Source organism: Erithacus rubecula (assembly GCF_903797595.1).
Source record: "Erithacus rubecula genome assembly, chromosome: 24".
NCBI classification, from domain to species: domain Eukaryota; kingdom Metazoa; phylum Chordata; class Aves; order Passeriformes; family Muscicapidae; genus Erithacus; species Erithacus rubecula.
The window spans coordinates 5,682,146-5,704,486 of NC_136676.1; the positions used below are offsets into that span (position 1 = coordinate 5,682,146).

At 44.1% G+C, this 22,341-nt stretch overlaps 1 protein-coding gene across 1 annotated transcript in view; it reads right to left on the reverse strand.

The window, feature by feature from the left end:
• The window catches only part of LOC306812110 (E3 ubiquitin-protein ligase MIB2), a 59,992-nt gene that overhangs the window by 26,629 nt on the left and 11,022 nt on the right, over window positions 1–22,341 (reverse strand). The window contains exons 2-12 of the mRNA XM_079326387.1: window positions 21,646–21,987; window positions 20,135–20,306; window positions 11,758–11,864; window positions 9,803–9,997; window positions 7,849–7,991; window positions 6,242–6,349; window positions 5,140–5,244; window positions 4,338–4,500; window positions 2,949–3,082; window positions 1,066–1,214; window positions 94–250 (exon numbers count right to left, since the gene is read on the reverse strand). Coding sequence (XP_079182513.1) covers window positions 94–250; window positions 1,066–1,214; window positions 2,949–3,082; window positions 4,338–4,500; window positions 5,140–5,244; window positions 6,242–6,349; window positions 7,849–7,991; window positions 9,803–9,997; window positions 11,758–11,864; window positions 20,135–20,306; window positions 21,646–21,892 — 1,680 coding nt within the window. The 5' untranslated portion in view covers window positions 21,893–21,987. The remainder of the gene's footprint in view (window positions 1–93; window positions 251–1,065; window positions 1,215–2,948; window positions 3,083–4,337; window positions 4,501–5,139; window positions 5,245–6,241; window positions 6,350–7,848; window positions 7,992–9,802; window positions 9,998–11,757; window positions 11,865–20,134; window positions 20,307–21,645; window positions 21,988–22,341) is intronic.

The following is a 22,341-nucleotide window of genomic DNA, read 5'->3' on the forward strand; positions in this document are numbered from 1 at the left end:
TACAAAGCATCAAACAGTGTGAGCCATAAAGAAACACCTCAAAAAAATCCTCAAACACCTCCCTGCCCCAAATCCCTGCAGCCCCAAACTTACTGGGAGGTTGACATCACAGTTGAGCTCACAGAGGGCTCTCACCACCTCGGTGAAGCCCTGGCTGACAGCGATGTACAGGGCTGTGCACTTGGCATTGTTCAGCAGGTCTGCACTGGCTCCCTTGGCCAGCAGCACACGGGCAACCTCAGCTTGGTTTCTGGTTTAAAGCAAGGCCAAAAGCAGATTAGAGTCAACCCAGGGCTCACAGGAAAGTTTTGCTCTTTGCAAAGCAAAAGAATTCAGGTTTTGTATCCTTTCAGCCACACCCCCACTTCTTCTCAGTGTTAACAAAACCCCATAAAAGCTTCCTAATTTGTGCTCTCTGCTCTAAATCAACAGGAATCCCCACTCTTAATGATTAATTATTCCCTGGTAACTGATGATTCAATTCAAGATTTCATCCTGCTCTGGAAAACATACAAACTTAGAGAAACCAACCAAACAAATTGATCTCAATCCACTAAATCACCTCCCTCATCCCCTTGAAAAAAAATTCATCACTAAGATCTCCTTAACAATTTTTTTCCTAATATCTTGCTAGATACACTTTTCTGCAACTCAGGGAGTTATTCTAGCCAAGCTTTAATACACAGACCATTGTTCTATTTGTCCTTGCTTTCCACATCTCACAGAACTTCTCTGCTGCCAAATCTTATGGCTACCACTTAGCTGTAATTGCAGTTTTGCTGTCTCTGAGCTCTGCTTTTTTGCAGCTTTCCCCAAACCCCCTAATTTTAAAGATTCCCACAGCAGGGTCCACAAAACCATCATGCAGGAGGGAGGTGGGGAAGGAAATTGGGTCAGGTGGACGAATGACGTGTCCAGTTTTAGGGATTAAACTCCAAAGGGGAATGGCAAGCTGGGGGTTGGCACAAGGTAGGATTGAGAGGGAATTGAGGGTGGGTAGAATTTGGAGCAAAGCATTAATCTGGGCAGTAAGAGAACGGGTCAGGAACCAGAGCAGAGCCCTACCCAAAGGCTGCGTAGTGCAGCGCCGTGTCCCCCTCGTCGTCCCGCAGGTCGATGCTGGCGTGAGCCTGCAGCAGAGTCCTCACCACCTCCAGGTGCCCCTGGTAAGAGGCAATCTGCAGGGCAGTCCTGCCCTGGTTCTTGGCATCCACCTTTGGGAAGGGCAGAGACACAGAAATTCAGGGATGAGTTCATGCTGTGCCTGGAGCAGGATGGGAAGAGCCCAGGAATCTCACAGGGTTCTCTCCCTGGTCAGCAGATCCCCTGCTGACCTTGTCCCCAGAATATTTTGGAAGGCGACAGGACATTTAGACAAGAGGGGAGAAGTGAGAGAACAGAGCTGGGAGCTCTGTAATTGCAGAGCCCTGCTGCCAAATCACTCTGTGCCTTTGAGCACAACACTCCTTGATATCTCTGCCAACAATTCCCTTCCCAAGAGGAAAATGTGTGAGGAAATCAAATTAGCTTTGCATAAGGCTCTGGAGGTGCCAAGCCTCTGCTGTGCTGTGCTGCTGCAGGTACTTCAGTGGGTGCAATGGCTGCAGGGGAGATCTCAGGACTCAAGTGCTGCAGTGAGAGTTTTGGAGAATTAAAGGCACTGAAGAACAAGAGGTAAAAAAAAAAAAAAAAAAAAAAAAAAAAAAAAAAAAAAAAAAAAAAAGGCAAAGCAGCTACTGAAACCAGTGGGAGGTTAAGGAGAGGAGAAGGAGGCACAAAACCTCAGCAGATTGGCAAGGAGGACAAGTTAATAAGCAAGGTTTTTTCTCTGCAGCTGATTTTATGCAGCAGTCAGAGCACAGGGGAGGCAGCTCTTCCCTGGACAGGCTCAAAATCATGGGTGAGTCCTTTGGACAAAGAGCAATTGGAGGTCAGGGCTGGTCTTCCATTTACATGAGGCAGACAGTGCTGATAAGGTGGAAAAACCCTGCCAAGCAATCCCAACTTGCTCCAAGTGAGCCTCAAATCCTCTCTATAGGACTCTAACAGAAATAGCTAACTTATTAATATAAATATTAGAGTAGAAATAGAAGCCTAATAAAAATAACTATCATATAATGGATTTCTTACTCTTGGGACTTTCCTATCTGAGAATTGCAGGTATTTGTGTGTCCTTCCCAGAAGCCCCATTAAGTTTATTTATAAAGAAATCTAATAAATACCAGACAAATAACCACTAAATCAGCTTCACAGGGGTTCCTTTAGAGCTGATCCTGGGTCACAGCCCCAACAAAACCTCTGTTTGTTACTCATGGTTTCCAAGGACACACTACTGAAAGATTTTTGGTGGTTCTTTTTTTTCCCCCCTGTTCCTAAAGCCTGAGCCCCTCCCTGGAGGAGGTTTCAGATGTGATCCTGACACTTTGGCACTTTGCAAGCACAAAACTTGTCCAGCAACAAGTCCAGCCCAGTTCCCTGCTCCAGTCAGACATGAGATAAGACACTGCACAGATCTGGGCAGCTTTTCTCCCTCCTGAATCCAACAATGTGATTTTACAAGGTCCTCTAAGGACAGGCACAGCCAGACACAGCCCATGCCTTTCTTTTCCAGCAGATCCTCTGATATCTGCTCCTGTTTTCCTATAGATAAAACCCTCTTCCCCTCATTCTACAGGAAATCTGGGAAAAGCCAGCTTGGGAAATGGGTTTTAAGGACTTTAGTTCAAATTTATTTACAAACTAGAGGTATAAAATATGTATATTTAACTTATAAATTTAACCCCAAATTGCAGCAAAATAATATTGCAACTGTTAGGAAATATCACTAAGCCTGACAAATCTGTTGTTTTTCTCACATCCTTTCCATTGCTTGACTACAAAATTTTATGGTAGTGTTTTAAGGAGCAGAAACAAAGGAAGAATAACATTTTTTAGTCTTGCAAACTTGCCTTGTCTGGGTATTTCTGGAGGAGCTCCCGGACTTTGGCTGCATTGTTGAGGGCTGCACAAATGACCAGGCACCCTGCATGCTCTGACTCTGTCCTCTGGGACAGCAGCTTCTCCAGGACAGTCACCAAAGTACCTGAAAAAGAGATAAAAATAGACCTGTCACCACACATCTCCCAGTTTTTGAGGGGACAGAGGTGTCACAGCTCCCCAGCAGTACAAAAGGCAAAAATTTTGCAAGTTCTGCCTCGAGTCTGATTTGAGCAAACAGTTCCAGATCCATCCACATCAGGAAAACAAAAAAAAAATCCTGGCAAGTCTGTGCTGCCTCCCACATGATCCTGACATCCAGAGGAAATAAGGATGGTCAGGCCACAAAAAAAATTTCTGAGCAGATGTGCAGAGCAGCAAAAAAAAAAAAAATAAAATCCCCTCCACACACCATGTGATCCCAAACTCGATTTCAGGGCAGATTGAGGCAAAACAATTGTTGATTTCACAACAGTTCCATGCACAGACCTGGGAATATTTCACAAGGCCTCAAGAATCAGTGTCCTTGTACAGGAAACAGGATGGAACAGGGAACTGAGAGACACAAGGATGAGGCAAATACTGAACTCAGGGCAGAGCTCTGCTTAGCAACTCTGAGTCCTAAATCCTGTATTTTCCTGTCAAGGCCCAGCTTTGCTTGGCCAGTAAGGCACAGCTGGGTTTTATTCTGTATTTTCCCATTAATTCCAGAATTTCCCAGTCCTAAATTCTGTATTTTCCCATTAATCCCAGAATTTCCCAGTCCTAAATTCTGTATTTTCCCATTAAAGATAGCTTTTCCTGCGTAGTAAGGCACAGCTGGGTTTTATTTTGTATTTTCTCATTAATCCCAGAATTTCCCAGTCCTAAATTCTGTATTTTCCTATTAAAGATAGCTTTTCCTGCCCAGTAAGGCACAGCTGGGTTTTATTTTGTATTTCCCTATTAATCCCAGCATTTCCATGTCCTAAATCCTTCATTTTCCCATTCACTTTCCAGTTCTAAATCCTGCATTTTCCTACTAGAGCCAGCTTTGCTTGCCCAGTAAGGCTCAGCACAATTTTGTCCTCTATTTTCTTGTTAATCCCAGCATTTACAAGTCCTAAACTCACCTGAGTCATAAATTCTGCATTTTCCTGTTAATCCCACCATTTCCCAATGCTAAATTCTACATTTTCCCATTAACCCCAGCATTCCCAAGCCCTAAATCCTGCATTTTCCTAAGGCCCAGCTTTGCTTGCCCAGTAAAGCACAGCCAGACTTTAGCTCTCCATGCAGGGAATAACATGTGAATTTTGCCCCCATCCAAAGATCTGGATCCAAGAGCTGCCAGCCCCTGGGGGAGCAGGTCTGTCCCTCACTTTTGGGTTCCTTGGCACTCTCTGTGGTCATCAGGTTGGCCTCCTCCTCCCTCTGGTAGGCTGTCAGGCAGGCAGGGTTGAAGGTCCAGGACTGTCCCCCCACTGACACCCGCAGATCTCCATCCCCATAGACCTTGATCACCTTCCCAATGTGCCCCAGGGTCTGCAAGGAAAAAAAAAAGAGGATTTTTTTTTCCCCACCCAAAGCTGCATTTCCCAGACCCAAAGTAGGGGTTTTTTTGTTTTTTGTTTTGTTTTTCATAAAGCTGCAGCTCCTGCTGTGTGAAAAGAAGGACTGGACAAGTGACACACTCACAGACAGCTCCCACTTCAAGGACAGAGGGCTCTCACCAGTTTCTGTCTCACTGGTTTGTCATGGAAAGGTTTTCCCAGTCACACTGGAAATGCTGGGGAGGGAGGTGCTGGTAAGAACTGATCAAACTGGGACTGGGTTCAGTTTCCTCTGGGCTTTAACTGCTCCTGCAGGAACCTGCATCCCAATTTTAGCCACACTGGGCTGATTTCTTCACTTCCCTGCCTCATCCCAGAGAATCAGGGAGGGCAGAAGAGGACTTTGGTGATGGAAACCTCTGCCATGAGTTGGTGGCAGCCAAATCCTTTTTGTCAGATTCCCCCTTGTCCCATTTGGGTGCCACCAAGAGCCACCAGCAGCAGCAGGGGCTGGGCAGGGGGTTCCCAGCAGGAATTCTGGGGGGACACAAGCCCCTGTGGAAGTGCAGAGGGCTTGGGGGAGCTCAGGGGTTACTGGGCTGTCCTGGAACTGGAACTGGTGTGCACTCACAGGTGCCATCTCATCTGTCCACTCCCCATGACCAGGTTGGAACCTCTTCACTGTTTCCATATCATCTATCACCCGGACCACATCACCAACCCAAAAGGTGTTGAGCTACAAGAAAAAAAAAGTCATAAGCTTTTGGGGGATGAAGCCACACACACACACATAGAGACAAAAAAAATTAATAGTGATCAGCACCCTCTGCTGATCACTCCCCCCACTCCCAAAATCCCAACAAAGACACCCACAGAGTCAAAAAACAGCATTGAAAACATAAATGCAACTCCCAAGAAAGCTGCAAAATAAACACAGCCCAATTCTCTTTCAAACCAAGTGCACATTTAAGTAGGGAAATAATTTGGAACAGGCAGTTTCTTAACTTCTTTTACTCCAAATAATTTGTAATTAATACCAGATAAAGCATGGAAGTTTTCTTGGTCCATCTCCTCTCTACACCTGGCTTGGCACTGGAGATTTTAATTCACTCTAATAAGGAAGTTAAATCTGTTTGTTATTTAAAACAGAAAAGGGAATCCAGGGTTTATCTCTGTTGGTAATTTGCCAGATGCTCCCTCTGCTCACTAAGCAGTGTCAAAACACACTTTTCAGAGCAGACTAATTTTGTGCAAAACAATCTGACACTGCATTTTCCACTGGTATTGGGAGTTTTTAGCATTTTGACCTTGTTCAGAATTTTGTGGTCTTCCAGCAGCTTCTTCTATATCTAATTATCTCTATTCCTAATCATGCACTTCTCAAATTCCTCAAACCTCTGGGGAAGGCCAGAGCTGTGAGCTTTAGAAATGCAGCCACAAAATTAGAAGAGCTGGATTAAAGAAGAAATTAGAGAGAAGTGAGACAAAAAAGAACAACACAGAGAGACACAAAACAAAGAAGAACAAAAAAAAAAACAATCAAGGGGAAATTATTTGGGGAAAAGGTTCATCACAAGGGCAAGGCAGCTGCAGAAGGATGAGGGACTGGAAGCTGAAATTTAGAAATTGAGTTTACCTTAAGGACTTGCAAATGCAAAAGTTGATAAAACAGGAGAATTGTGTTTAGAGGAGCTGGGTGTTGCAGGATTTCCCTGCAGCACTCCCAGACCCACCTTGGTCAGGGCTCCAGGGTGGAAAGTCCAGCGGGTCTCACTGTTGAACTGCACCCTCACATCCCCCCTGTCTGTGATCCTGTGCACGGTCCCTGTCTGCCCAATGAACTTGGGGCAAAAACAGAAAAACACAGGGGAAAGCTCCTCAATAAATCAGGTTGTTTCACAGTGGGGAAAGAAGGGATGCAAGGTATAGATCACCCAGCATTTCCCATCCACAGTGCTCCCAAACCTTTGTTCTGTATTTTCCTACTAAGCCCAGAATTTTCCAGTCCTAAATTCTGCATTTCCTGTTAATCCCATCATTTCCCAGTCCTAAATTCTGCATTTCCTGTTAATCTCATCATTTCCCAGTCCTAAATTCTGCATTTCCTGTTAATCTCATCATTTCCCAGTCCTAAATTCTGCATTTCCTGTTAATCCCATCATTTCCCAGTCCTAAATTCTGTATTTCCTGTTAATCCCATCATTTCCCAGTCCTAAATTCTGCATTTCCTGTTAATCCCATCATTTCCCAGTCCTAAATTCTGCATTTCCTGTTAATCCCATCATTTCCCAGTCCTAAATTCTGCATTTCCTGTTAATCCCATCATTTCCCAGTCCTAAATTCTGCATTTCCTGTTAATCCCAGCATTTCCAAGTCTTAAACTCCCATGAGTCATAAATTCTGTATTTTCCTTTTAATCCCATCATTTCCCAATCCTAAATTCAGTTCTTCCCATTAATCCCAGCACTTCCAAACTCCCATGAGTCACAAATTCTGTATTTTCCTGTTAGTCTTATTCAGGAGCACAGAGGTTTAACAACCAACAGCAGACACAGCAACACCCAAAATCTACAGCTTGAATTAAAAAACTCATGGCTCCACTTGCAGCTTTGTTAAAACTCATCAGAACATGGCAAATCCCTGCCTGCCAGGCTGAAAAAAAAAAAAAAAAACAAACCCAAAAGAAGAGGCTGATGCTCAGTTAAGAGATTTCCACATTGAAATTGAAATGAGAGAATTTGCCTTAACATTTTAAAGCCTGATTTCAAAAAGTCTGCTCACCTATAGGGCAGGTTGGGCCAGGATAGATATTTAACATATCTTGATAGTTTTATAGCATTTATTCATGTTCTTTACAGTAATAGGTGCCATTTCTATCTTTATTTCCTCTACTCTCTGGGTTTTTTTAAAACAACAGGTGATAGCAGACTGATGGATCCTCAATTTAAAGTTAAGACTAAGCTCCAAAAATATGATATGGGCCAAGGCCAGAGCCCAGTGTTGACAAAACACGTAACTTTAATTATCAGTAATGCACAGCACAAAAGAAGCCAAACAAGGAATGGATCCAGAACACCAAAGTAAAGATCTGTGGCTCATTTAAAAAGAAACAAACCAGCCATTAATTTTTTTGTTTTGTTTTGTTTTCCTTCCAAGACTTTTGAAAAGATCCACAAGACCATTCTCATCCAGCAGAGCCTAAAAATAACTCCAACTCCAGCATCCTATCACTAAAAAAATATCTGTATTTGTGATTCAGTCCAACTTTAAGGTCACACAAAGATGTCCTGGTGTGGTGCAGAATGAGGGAATGGCAGCCAGGGGGGATTCAGGGACCTACCTCAGCCATTTTGGGATTCCAGCCCCCGTGGCCCTCCTGCATCTCCCTCAGGATGTCAATGTCCAGCAGGCACTTGACCTTGTCCCCGTGCTGGAAGGGATGTCTGTCTGTGCTCTCCTTCCTCTGCAGCTCAGCTGGTTTCCCTGGGGACAGAGGAGAGCACCCACAGGCATGCAGGGTGCACTCACACACCCTGGGTGCCTCACAAGGTGCAAGAACTCCAAATGGGCTCTTTCAAATGCTGTTATATCCCAATAATGCAGCAATTTAATTATTCTTTCAAATGTTGTTTGTTGTATCCAAATGATGCAGCATTTCAGGGGTTTGAAGCCCCACAGCTTTTTCAGCCACAGCTGTGGGTTTGTCTGAATCCACTCTAGTTCTGGTTCCAATGCATTATTTACTTTTCATTGTAGATCATCTTAATACATGACAATCAATCAATAGCCTATCAAATCTACTAACATCAGCATATTCATGTTACTGTATTCCAATCACCAAAAGTTAGTGTGTTACAGTTTAAACTAAAAGTTGTTTCTCAGTTTTTTTGCAGTGAAAAATTCTTGAGATCTTTACTTGCACCAGGATATTTTTGTTTGTCTGGGAAAATCTTTTTGCTTGGTAAAAATATCTTTTGTTTGAGGTGAATTTATCCTTTGCTCAGAGTTATAAAAGTCCCTTCCAACTCACTTTGGCTTCTTAGTTACTCAGTAAGACTGGCTCAGCAATTCTTTTCTTCTGTATCAAAACTTGCTATCATTTCTATTCCTTCTTCAAAATCTTCCATTCAAAAATCTTTCTGTTATACACACACATCTCTAAGACCTTCCTGTCAAACCCTTATCCTCCCCAACAACAAGGGTTGAAAATCCACATTAATTGGGGTAGAATGGTTCAAACTCCTTTTCATGCCTTATCTACTCTACAGGGCAGCAAAGAAATGAGTAGTTTAACTCTAACTGGATATTAATAAAACAAAAGCAGCTCTAAAAGCCACATTTTGTCCCTGTGCAAAGCAGGGAATGCCTCTCAGGCCTCTCAGGAACTGTTCTTAGCAATCCACTCACCCACAACTGCTGTTCAGACATGCCCACACAGCACCCAAAATTAGTTCTGCTCTCCACAGGCAGGCTCAGAATTCACTCTGAGGAGTTCCTTACCCTCCCACCCTTCCCATGCAGCCATACCCCTGGAATTAAGCTCCTCATCCAACCCTTCCCTCCCCCAAGCTGCTCAGGGAGAGAAAAGTCTGAGAAAGATTGATAATAGTCTGCCTGAAAAGTTTTATCTGAAAAATCTGATAAAAGCTCTGATTCTGCTGCTGCACAGACCCCTCTTTTTTCCTTCAGGGGAGCCAAGGATGGTTCCTGCACCTCATTAAAAAACAATTACACTTGACTAAAAAAAAAATCTTCAAGTCCAAAAGCACCTTGTGCTTGAGTTTCCTTGGGTTTGGGAGGAAAGGGGGATGGCAGCAAGTTGCCAGTACAGACATCACCTTTTACCATCACTTTTTCTAATTTCTGGCTGTTCCATTCTCCAAAGTCTCCCTTTGGTCACATTCCCCCTTTGAACCCACTCACAGTGAACAAACAGTTTGCCTGAAGAATGAAAAGCTTTGGATTGACAAATTTAACAAAAGTGAGGAAAGTTGGATTCTCTGTACCAGAGTGGGAATTTCCTGCATTTCCAGCAGAAGTTGCATTTCTTGGGACACAGCTGTGGGTATCTGATGGTTTTACCACTGAAAGGCCAAACTATTTCATGAACCACTCTGAGATCAAGCAGTATGTTCACACACAAACCAAATTCTCTCAAATGATGCTCATTATGTACAAACTTTAACAAATCAGTTTTATGCATTCCAAACAAAAAATAGCTTCACCACCAACAGCCGCGTCAATCCCAACTTCTCACCAAAGACTTCACTCAGCAGAGATTCATCTCCACCTACCTAATTTTGGGAGGTGCTCCTTGTAGTAGAAGCCCCCAGAAGCTTCCACAGTGCATTTGAGGTCCACCTTTCCCTTGTGTCCCACCCTGTAGACGTTGGTGGTTCCATCTGCCCAGGTGACGCTGGCGACGCTGCGCCCGGTCTCCACGTCCCAGCCCCGGATATCGACCACACGGCCAGTCTTACCCTCACCCCCTGGAGAGGGAAAAACAGCACTGCTGGATTATCAGACAACTCATCTCCATCAATCAGCAGGGAATCTCTGTGTTGAATTTGGTGAAACTCTGAGAGTTGTTGGTTTTGGAATGGGGAATTCTTGGTGTGCGGGAGCACGGTCTGGTTAGGGAACCCACACGTGGTGTCATGGCACCACACTGTGGCAACAAAAAAAACTCAGCAGTGCTGCAAAACCCACCCAGCATCTTTAAATCTCTCCCCAACACCATCCATGTGGGGGAACAGCAAATAAACTTTGTTTTCTTAGAACATGGAAGAATGCAGGATGTGTGCAGGGTGAATCTGATGTGCTCTCCCACTGAGCCTTGGGAAGGGTTTGCAGATTCCCAACCCCACAGTCACTCTACACTTCCCCAAATGGGGACAGCAACATCTGTCTCACTGAGGAACTTCTGATTGTCTGCAAAATCCTGCAATCAAACAGCTTGAAGGAGCTGAATTCCTCATTTATCAGCACATCTGAAAAGCAGAGCATGAACACTGGGCTTTGGTGGCAACTCTACTCATGACAAACCATGGCTGTGGATGGGGGCAGCTCCAGAGCAGCTGAGGGCTGGATTTAGGGCTCCTCTCACTGCTGCTGCTCAGGGAGCTGCTTTCAGGGATGGGGGCAGCTCCAGAGCAGCTGAGGGCTGGATTTAGGGCTCCTCTCACTGCTGCTGCTCAGGGAGCTGCTTTCAGGGATGGGGGCAGCTCCAGAGCAGCTGAGGGCTGGATTTAGGGCTCCTCTCACTGCTGCTGCTCAGGGAGCTGCTTTCAGGTCAGCACCACTGTGAGCAACACGAGTCTCAGACATGTAAATGCTGCTGTGATCTCAAAAGGATGGATAAGCTGTATTGAGCATAAGCTGCTTTTGCTCTCAGACCCTGCAAGGATCCACATCCTGCACTGAACCCAGGGCTGCAATAAATGGCAGAGTCAACTTTGGAAACCTTTGAACTTTTGACTTAATTCCTCAGGAGCTAAAGGAGCTGTAAACATCACAGTGTGTGTGCAGGGCTCTGGGACAAACAGCAGGAAAGCTCCCTCAGCCCTGGGGCACCACAGAAATTGCTGTCAGTGACCTGGCACAGGCATTACATCCCAAAAACTGCTTTAAAAAGCATTTTTGTCCCACTGCATTTCAGCCTGAAGGTTTCAATTCCTACAGAAAGCAGGAACCACTGAGTCCTTCATTAGTGCACCATGTGAAACCCTCCTTAGAGAGAATTTCTCCTCACTGTTCTTAAAAGTATCCAAATAAGGACATTCCACAGAACTCCAAAAGAAAATGGATACTGGATACAAAGTCAGATAAACTTTCCACTATCAATTAAAGCTTTTTCAAGAAGTGAGGAGTCTTTATCCTCTTGTAACTGGTGTGCAGTTCCAATTTTACACAAGAACTTCCAGGATGGTTCCCAGTGATTTTCCCATTTATGAAAGAGGAGCAGCAAAACTTCCTCCCCCAGACCCTGGACATGGTTTATGTCACAGATATGTGACAAACAACAAACACAGAAAAGAAAAAAATGGAAATGAATTACTCTAAAGAACAGGCACCTGCCACACCTGAACAACTCCCCTAGAAGCTGCTGCTCAGCATGTGGATTTTTAACAGCAATTTGCAAAAATAAAAGAATATTAAATATATATATATATATGTAAATAAAATATTTTTTAAATTTTTTTTTTTTTTAATCAAATGGTGTTTTACAGGACATCCAAAAGCTGCTTACCATCCTGGTTCCCCCACTCCCAGTCAGGCCCACGGACCACTTTAGCCCCCTGGAAAGTTCCTTTTAATGTGATGCGAGTCAGATTCTGTCGAGGGCTCACCAGGACCCTGGAAAAACAAAATCAGAGGAAACAAATGAATTTGTTGTTGTTACAGACAGTGACAAAGCTGTGTTCCAGCTGAGGGCTGTCACATGAGGACCATCCTTCACTATTAATGGACATTATTGGAGGCATTGATGGAGCCCAGCACATTGTGTAAGCAGAAAATCAGAGCAGCTGAGAGCAGCAGTGCTGTGGCTGGAGCATTCCCAGGCTGTCCCAGCCCTTCCCTGCACCTCCCAGCCCAGCACAGACAGGGAAAAGGGAAAATACCTACGTGATAGTGAACAGGGGGTCTGATGTCCTGTTAAAGCAGCTCCCAATTCCCATAATGTCACAGCAGCCCCTCTGCTGGCTCTGGCTGTGCTGTCCCACAAAGCCTTCTCATGAGTCACCAAAACCCACAAGGACCTGCCTGGTGGCTCAATCCCCTTTTCTAGGTGACTGCAGAAGTGCCCCAATCCATGCCCCTGGAGCCAGACAGGCTCTTGGCAGCTCCCAGCCCAGACAGAGCAACCCAAGTTCAGCAGCTGCTGCACAGGGCAAGGGGAGGGGAAGCTCCCTGGGGGTAGGGCTGACCTCAGAGCACTGCATTTATTTTCCATCTAATACCTCCAGAGGGAAGGTGAAGACTCAGGAGGATAAAAAGCTTATGCTTAAACTTAATGTTTACTTATCTAGCAACTGCTTAAGTCTTTTACTTTTATTAACCTGTTACCAGATCTCCCACCTGTGGTTTACAACCTGTGTGTTTCAAAGGAGGGAGAGATTATTTATGCCTTGCTCTTATCATCACTGAATGTTCATTAATCAGCCAGGCTGGAGCTCAGCAGGAGGAAGATGAAGGCCCTGTATTTGGAGGGTTGAGATTTTGTGTGGTTTAAGCACCATCAAGGCTGGATATTGTTATGAAAGAAGATAATGACAGTGGAGGGAAAAGCTCAGCTATAAAGAGCCAGTGCTCAGCATTCTTTTTATTGCACTGTGTCAGGCATTACAGACTGGCTTTAAAAAAAAACAGCCACTGCATTTTGTTCAATGTTTTTCTAATAATTTATCAAAGATGTCTGAACCAAGCCCTTAGACAAAGTGATAAAAATTTAATTCTCTCTTCCAAACCCTTCTCTCACAAGGGCTGGGATTCAATGCAAAGATTCTTAGTGATAGTAAAACAAAGCACTGAGCTGAGCTTAAGATATTTAAACAGCAAAATATCCACCACTCATTCTATTCTTAGCAGAAGCTCCCTTTTTGGATTATCATGTAACAGTAGTCATTCCCCAGCTCAGCACTCTCACATTAACCTGCCACTTCCTCTGAAATTTGTGGATGGGGACCAAAAAAACCAAAGCTCATCAATTTAGAAAGCTGAGATTCCTCAAAGAAGGAAAATGAGAGAAACTGCATCTCCTGTCCTGCTGAAATGCTGGGACCCTGCTTCCCCAACCTCACCAAAATCCAAACTCCTGCCTTAAACCACTGCTGAGCAGCACCACCAGCACCAGATCTCCTAAGGCAATGATTCTTATCAAGATTTTCACCTAATTCAATGTTTTACTCTAAATACTGGCTAACAACCAAAGTTACCCAGTGTGATGCAAAAATCCCCTTGGGATAAATTTAACTGCCTTTAATAACAAGGTTAATTATGACAGCACAAGTCTGCAGCCATTCCTGCCCTACAAATTCCAAGGATATTAAATGACAGAAAGCACTTGGGAGCATGGAGTGCACAGAATGAAGTTCTGGCTCTCTCCACATGCTGGGAGCCACTCCCTGGGGATGTTCTGCCTGTGCTGAAGTTTCTCTGAGGTGCTTATTTGGCTTTTGACCTCCCTGAGAACTCTGCTGCAGCATCTGGAACAGCAGCATCACCCCTGCTTTAAAGAGAAGGATGGGAGATCCAAATCAACTGATCTGGAGAAATTGAAACAAAAATTATTTCTAATTCACAGCAGCAAGGCAGAGCTCCTTCACACATGGCTGATGTGTTTTGTGAGGTTTTTCTGCTGCTGAAAGTTCTTATCTGAAGAAAACAACACAAGGAAGGAGAGTAGGGAGCAGAAGGGATGGTCACACTGTAAGGTGACAGGCCATAAATATGACATGAATCCCTCCAGAAAAACACAACCCTAAACCTGATTCTCAACTCATGGGACACACAAACCCACATCCCTGCCAGGACACACAAAGATCCATCTCCAGAAAAAGCCAACAAGAAGATTTTGCAGGAGCTACAGGCAAAAATGACCTCAGTGCAAGAAATTCCAGGTTTTCTAACCCCCCCAGCAAAGCTTTTCCTGAAGCTCTTCCAGCCAAGGATAAAGGAAGGCAATTCTGACAGATGGCTGCTGCTTGCTCAAGCAGGAACCAGACTAAGACAAGGACTCTGGCAGAGGGATCAGGATCACACAAACCTATTTCAGGAACTGTCTTTACCCAGATTTTTTTTTTTTTTTCCTTTTATAATCCTCTCCTTCCTTGACAATGCCCAGTTCTTGACAAAAGTAGCTGTATATATCACATCTTTATAATAAAAGCTGTTTTTTTGGTAATCCCCAAAGTAACTCAGATCAAATCCTGTTCTGGAAAACCACAGCAGGGAAGGTTTCAGACCAAGGACACTAAATGGGCTCTAAAAAGGTTCCTGCAGACAGTTTTTTCACAACTGTGCTCTCAGAGATCTCCATCCAGAGCATTTCAAGGCAGAATATTGCACTGAGGAGATGCAGAAACACCACTGAGACACAGAGTGAAAATGTCTCATTATCATCCTCCAAACATCATTATTAGCTCAAAACCAGGCTAAAGCTGGTTCAGTGAAGGTTTCTCTTGCTTGCAGTTTTGATCATGTAATTCCAGAAAAGATAAAAATAAAATATGCCATTGAAACACAAATCAATCAGAATAATCCAATTTACAAAAGGGAAGCCCCAATATAACAACACACCTTGGTGTTCATGTTTGGGGTTTTTTAGGGAGGCACAGGCAATTTATCTGGCAAATCATGGTGGGGATATTTTTTTCCTAAAGAAAAATTCATGAACAGATTAAAAAAAATAATAAATTCATATGAATAAATTCATTTGATTCCAAATATTCCTCACCCAAATTTCTTAGCTTCAACTGCCACTGCATAAATAAAAGCTGTTGAGGAGGTTACTATGTAAATAAACCTGCAGCCCTTTATTGCCCAGTAATCAAACACCCAGCAGTTGTCACTCAGCTGCTGGATCAGCTCAGCTCTCAGCAGAAGCAGCCACAGATGGGAGGATGGATTATTAAAGTTGCCTTGAATGGGTTTGCACTGCACAGACCTAAATCAGAGCATGCATTTGTTCCTGGATCTGATTTCCAAACCCAGCTGGTAACTCCACCAGACAGAGCTGGTTTAAGAATTACAGATGAAAATAACTGCAATTTCTGTTTTGACTACAGGATAAAACACAATGGGGGAAAATATTTGTATTTCTTGGGGTTGATTATACAAAACATTTCCCTGTGCAGCTCGTTGGCTCCTCCAGCTCCATTGTTTGCCAGGAAAAAAAAAAAAAAAAAAAGAAACAAAAACAGGGTTTGTGAAAAATTACTGAGGTTGTGATTTATTGGTGAGGAAAGGCTAGAAAATAGCCTGGGTAAAATGCACCACATCTGAAATTCAACTCAGCCCCAGCCCTGAGCAGGTGATCCAAGCAAAATGTTGGTGCTGCATGGGAATATAACAACATTAATATTTTGCATGAGATTATCTCAGGTCTGATTATTTGCAGAACTCCCCAGAGTCTGCCTGACTTTTCCAGCCCTAATATAAAACTTGATGAGCTTTGCTTTGCTGCCCTGCTCACAGACACTGATTTATCTTCCAATTACTAAGCACATATTCAGCAAATGGATACAACAACTCTGAAAAAAGCTCTTCAGTAAAACTGAGCAGCTCCATCCTTCTAAGCCAAAAATGAGAGCCTCTCTCACAACAGCCATAAAACTCAACAAGAAAAAATAAAATAGGAGGTCAGGAAGAGATTACCTCAAATAGCAAAATTTAAACAAATCAGCACCTCAAGTTCAAACTCAGGTCATTAGAAGAGCTGAAATAGCTCTCAGGTAAAGGTGTCTTCAAAGCCTCTTTAGAAAACTGATTGGGAACCCTCTGCAGTGCCTGTCTGGGGTTAAATCCTCCTAAATCCTGGGATTAGTGACCTGCTACAAACAGGGATGTGTTGGCCCTGCCTGGTTCAGGAGGCCAGGGCTGGCTCTGGCAGCAGCAGCAGGAATTGGTAAAAAAACCAAAGGATCTCCATTCCCTGCCAGAGAAAGGAGCTGGGAGAATCTCTAAAGGAGACTCAACAACAAACAGCATTTAGCAGGACTTTTTAAATACTCTGGTTTTCTCTTTTTGTCCTTAGGGAACTGTCAAAGGTTTTATCTTCTACTTTATTTAGAAGAGAAAAAAAAATAAAATAAAAGGAGAAAAAAGAAAAAGAGAGATGAGTGATCTAAGCAATAGTCCCAGTGAGTCATAAGCAGGCAATTTCTGTTCTTGAAAAGGATGCTGCAGTGCCTAAGGGAAAGTGTTCCCAGAGCTCCCTTTTTGCACAGAAATTTCTCCATGGCATTATTCAGGTGATCTGTGCCCTTTGTTTCACACAGGACATTCCATCCTTAATGCACAGCACTCTCACTACCCTAAACAATAAATCACAAATCTGCATTAAAGATGCTCCCACTGCTTCCTGCCCTGCACTGCAAGGCATTTCTGAATAAAAGGGATTTCACCTGCCAGCTCCCTGTGTGAAAGCTGCAGAAAACACACAATTATTGCAGTTATTGTGGCACCCTCAGTCCAATCCTGAAACCAAACCCATTTCTGACAATCTGTTTGCTCCAAAAGCTGAGTGACTTCCAAGAACCACAATGTGAACTTTTCATTCAGCATTAAACTGCAGCTTTCCACAACAGGGAGCTTCTTCCTGGGAAATTTCTAATTCCTCTCCATCCCAAAACTCAGCTGGAATCAATACCTGCCATGCAGGAACAGCAGGAAAAGTGTTCCATGATCCAATTAAACTGCTGGTTTATGCCTGCCCCTTATTGAGGATCCCAGAAATCACTGCCACACCTGACAGGCTCATGCTGTGCCTCCTTTTCTTTCTTAAATTCTTTTTTTTTTTTATCAGTTGTTTGTTATTCTGAAGATCCTTATTCCTGCTAACACACAGCAATGTAAATCAGAATAGTGCTGGTTTTATGAAGATTTTATATCAGGGCACTCTGACTTTTATCTAGAGTTGTTTTTGTCAAATAAAATTAATTTATATCACATTTTCTCTAACCACTCAACCAGCCACACTTACAGAAAATAAAAAATTTTTAAAAGGTGAAAGAATTTAGGGGGAAAAAAACCCCAACCCAGCCAAAAATCACCAAAGCACCATCAGACATCACATCCTGCTCTACCTGCACAGAGTTTCCAGGACATTCCAGAATGGTGCTGCAGTGTCTGGGACAAGCCAAACAATTCACCCAGCACAGCTCTGGCCCTGGCAGGGCCTCTGGATGCTCTCCAAGCTCCTTTTTTCACCCTGACAGCAAAAACTGCACTGCCCAACTCCAGCAGAGCCTGGACACAGGCACAGACAAGGCTTGGAAGGGAAAATTGCTCTATTTACAGCTTCCACCATTCAGATTCCTCAAAAAAAAAAATTAAATTAAAAAAAATAAAAGGAACAAGTTCTGCAGAGGATGAGTCCTGGGGAGAAATTACCTAGAAATCTGCTTTTTGACCCAGGTGCTCCTGGGGAGGGTCAGGCCCCTGCTGTCCAAAGGATTCCCACATGCAGGGTTGGGAAATCCTCAGCACAGGGCAGAAAATTGGGGCTGCTCTGCAGCAGTGCCTTTTTTATTTTTAATTTAAATGTGAGTAAAATGATGCACCTTAAAGCTCAAATAAAAGACACAAGCAGGCATCCCTGAGTAAGTACTTGGAGATAATTCTGTTATTAATAGAAGAGAAAGAAACCCCTCGTGTCTATTTTTATAGAGAAGTGGATTTTTATAGATACACCAAATTGTGAAGCTCATTTCACAATAAGATCTGGCTGCCTTCTCATATTAACACAAGCTCCAGAAATACCCTGATCTGGTGGAGAAACACAAATCTCAGAGCTCAGAGGGGAGATTCTCTGGCCAGCAACATCCCTCCTGTGCCAGGACTCAGAATTCTGGCTCAACCAAGGCTGGCACCAATCTGGCAAAAATCAGCTCCAGGCACATGGCAGGAAAAGCAGCTGCAAATCCCACCCCACTGCCTTCAGCACAGTAATTACACTTTTCATTCCACAGATGGATGCAAAGCACAGTAATATTTTCAAAGGCAGGCAAAAAAAAAAAGGAAAAAAAAAAGAAAATCAATGACAGAGATAAGCTGATTTCTTATTCCTTCTCCTGAAGGCAAGAGGATTACATGATTCATCTCCATGCCCACTTTAGGAGATGCAAATAAAAGTACTGGTGAGACTATTTTTGAGTTCCTCCTCAGGACAAGAGAACAGATTTTCCATGTTTTGGCAAATCGTGGAGGAACATAAAATTACAGATGCTGTTCCACAGGCATCAGTGCAACAGTCACCTCAAAAAAAAATTTTCTGTGCAGAGCAGGAGTAAGTGAGAAAGTGCTGCTCTTCAGTGAATAGACCCAAGAAAAAAACAACAATTTGGGAGTGCAAGATCCCTGCCAGCCCCCCTGTGCCTGAGAACAGCAAATAGCAAAGCAGGTCTGAGATATTATTTAATTGGGGGGAGGCTGAGGAAGAGAAAAATCAGAGCAGAAATAATTCTTTTGTCACTTTATAACAACTCTCTGCAGATTTCTGTTTGTTGCCTTTTTTTAAAGCAGCTTCATAAAACCTAACCAAGCTTGGCAATATTCTATAGAACAAATTCTTGAAAACCCAATCAGCCAAACTTGAGCACTGCCTGATATATTTACAATAAATTCTTTATAAATTATTCAAGCATGCACAAGTTAGGTTCTACTGGGTTATACTGCACACCCTGGGGTGCTCACAGCAGGCTTTGGAGAGCCCCATAAATTGGAATTACTCTATAGAACAAACCTTATTAGTCATGGAAGCCAATCAGCAAAACTTGAGAGCTGCCTATTTATATGAAATTCCTTATAAATTACCCAGACATGTACAAGTTGGGTTCCAAGTTATTGCTGGGTTATTTTGCACACTCTGGGGTGAACAGAGCAGGTTTTGGGGAACCCTAGGTTGGAATTGAGCACATAAATTGGAATTATTCTATAGAACAAACCTTTTTGGTTGTGCAACCCAATCAGCAAAACTTTAGCGCTGCCTGATATATTTAAATTAATATTTTTATAAATCACACAGACATGTATAAGCTGGGTTCTAGAGGATTATTTTGCACACCCTGGGGTGCACAGAGCAGGTTCTGGGGAGCTCTAGGATGGAACTGAGCCCCATAAATTGTAATTATTCTATAGAACAAACCTTATTCGCCGTGCAAGCCAATCAGTGCTTGAGCGCTGCCCGATATATTTAAATTAATATTTTTATAAATCACACAGACATGTACAAGGATTATTTTGCACACCCTGGGGTGCACAGAGCAGGTTTTGGAGAACCCTAGGTTGGAATTGAACCCACAAACTGGAATTATTCTATAGAAAAAAAAACCTTATTCACCATGGAAGCCAATCAGCGCTTGAGCGCTGCCTGATATATTTAAATTAATATTTTTATAAATCACACAGACATGTACAAGCTGGGTTCTGGAGGGTTATTTTGCACACCCTGGGGTGCACAGAGCAGGTTTTGGGGAGCCCTAGGTTGGAATTGAGCACATAAACTGGGACTATTCTGTAAAACAAACCTTATTCACCGTGCAAGCCAATCAGCGCTTGAGCGCTGCCCGATATATTTAAATTAATTTTTTAATAAATCACACAGACATGTACAAGCTGAGTTCTGGAGGGTTATTTTGCACACCCTGGGGTGCACAGAGCAGGTTCTGGGGAGCTCTAGGATGGAACTGAGCCCCATAAATTGGAATTATTCTATAGAACAAACCTTATTCGTCGTGCAAGCCAATCAGCGCTTGAGCGCTGCCCGATATATTTAAATTAATATTTTTATAAATCACACAGACATGTACAAGGATTATTTTGCACACCCTGGGGTGCACAGAGCAGGTTCTGGGGACCCCCAGGGTGGAACTGAGCCCATCAGAGTGCAGAGGGAGAGCACTCACGGCTGGGAGTGCGCGGTCTCGTAGCGCTCGAAGGAGTGCGACAGGTCGTGTTTGTTGTTCATGTAGCACTGGGTGCACAGGTCGTAGTCAAAGCACATTTTGCATTTCCACCTCATGCCTCGGATCCCGTGCTTCTTGCAGCAGTCACAGATGATGTTGGGGTGACGAACACCTGGGGGAGCAAAAGGGAAAGGGAGATCCACAGAAATTCCAGGGAAAATCAAGGTTTAAGAGCCACCCTTCCAACACTGCAGAATGTCAAACCCTTCCAGAAAAAAAATATTTGAGATGCACACAAATTCCAGAGAAAATCAGGCTGTTAGAATCACCCTCCTAGCATTGCAGAATGCCAAACCTTTCCAGGAAAAGATATTTGAGATGCACACAAATTCCAGGGAAAACAGGCATTTAGAATCACCCTTCCAGCACTGCAGAATGCGAAACCCCTCCAGAAAAAGACCTTTCACTGAGCCAAGACCTTCACAGGAGTGCTTCACACACAAAAACAATGCACCTAGAAATCCTGTGAGTGCTTTGTTTATCTCTTTTACAGCTTCTAACATTCCTATTTTTAATCCCAGTCATGTTTAAAGTAAATATCTGTGTTCATTACAGCACACATACTGCTCATGGGAGAGTGCTGGGCATTGACATAGCTCTGTTTCTAAAAAGAAATTATTTAAGGGCTACAAAACCCTGGCACAGCTGTTCTGAATGAAACTCCTCCTCTAATCCACAGAATTAGGACACAACTGTAAAGGGGATTTGAATGAAATGCATGTTTTGTAGGTGATGCAATAATACAATGTGATGTGATGTGTGTAATTTGCAATATCCATTTCAGGGCTTCTCTGCAGCATGATGAAGTCTGTAAAAGTGTTCAGCTCATAGATGGAAAAAATAAGAAAGAAGAGCCTTTGCATAGGGGGAAACAAGAATGCCCTGGCCATGCAAAGGCTGTTCCAGCACATGGAACAGGGACAGGAGGTGGCTGTGCCCTTGCCCAGGCCCTGCTCAAGCAGAGACTTTTTACAGAGGCAAAAAGGGACATCCTGGCCATGTACAGGTGGTGCCAGGAGCAGGAGGTGGCTGTGCCCATGGCTGTGCCCTTGCCCAGGCCCTGCTCAAGCTTTGCAGAGAATGAAACAAGAACACCCTGGCCATGCACAGGTGGTGCCAAAGGTTGTCCCAGCACAAGGGACAGGGACAGGAGGTGGCTGTGCCCATGGCTGTGCCCAGGCTCTGCTCAAGCTTTGCAGAGAATGAAACAGGAACATCCTGGCCATGCACAGGTGGTGTCAAAGGCTCTCCCAGCACATGGGACAGGGACAGGAGGTGGCTGTGCCCTTGCCCAGGCCCTGCTCAAGCTTTACACAGAATAAAACAGGAACACCCTGGCCACGAACCAGGCCCAGCATCGCTCTGCAGGCCGGTGCCCAAGGCTGGCTCACGGGGCAGGTGCCACCAGGGCCAGCAGGTGGCTTTGCAGTGGCTGTCCCTGGCCTGCTCACCTATCTGGGCGTTGTCATAGAGCAGCAGGTCGTAGGCCCCCTGGAAGCCCGTGCGGTAGTTGGTCCTGTTGCCCTGGTCCCACTGCACCACCACGGTCTTGTCGGGGGTGGTGGGGCTGCCCGTCCGGCCGATCTCCACCACGGTGCCCACGTTGCCCTCGCCGCTGTCCTGGCTGCCCCACTTCCAGTCCACTCCACGGACCACCCTCATCCCGACCTGCATGCTGGCATGGGGGTCCAGCTCCATGGCTCTGCACAGCCCAGCCTACAGCTCCTCCTGCACGGGGGTCTCGGACACGGGCGGGATCAGCGGCAGCGTCGTGGGCAGCATGGTCAGCACACCTGGGAATACAACAGCAATTGACTCCATGCAGCACATTCCCCCCTAAAATGAGCTCAGAATGCCTGACCTGCTCAGGAGGTAAATCTCTGTTTTATTCAGAACTGGGATTCTCACAGCTTAAGCATTGATATAAAAACTGACCAGGTTTGCAAGGCTCGTCAGCATCTGTAATAATATCCCAAAATTTCTGCCTGAGAGCTGTGCATGAAGGAAAAGAACTGAGAAAAATTCCAGTGCCAGCCTTTGATTCCAAACTCAAGAATAAGCACGAGAGCCACCAGCAGAAACAAGCAAGCACAGTAAATAAAATGGAAAGAAATGAGCAAGAAAAACACCAGCAGCACGATTTTAGC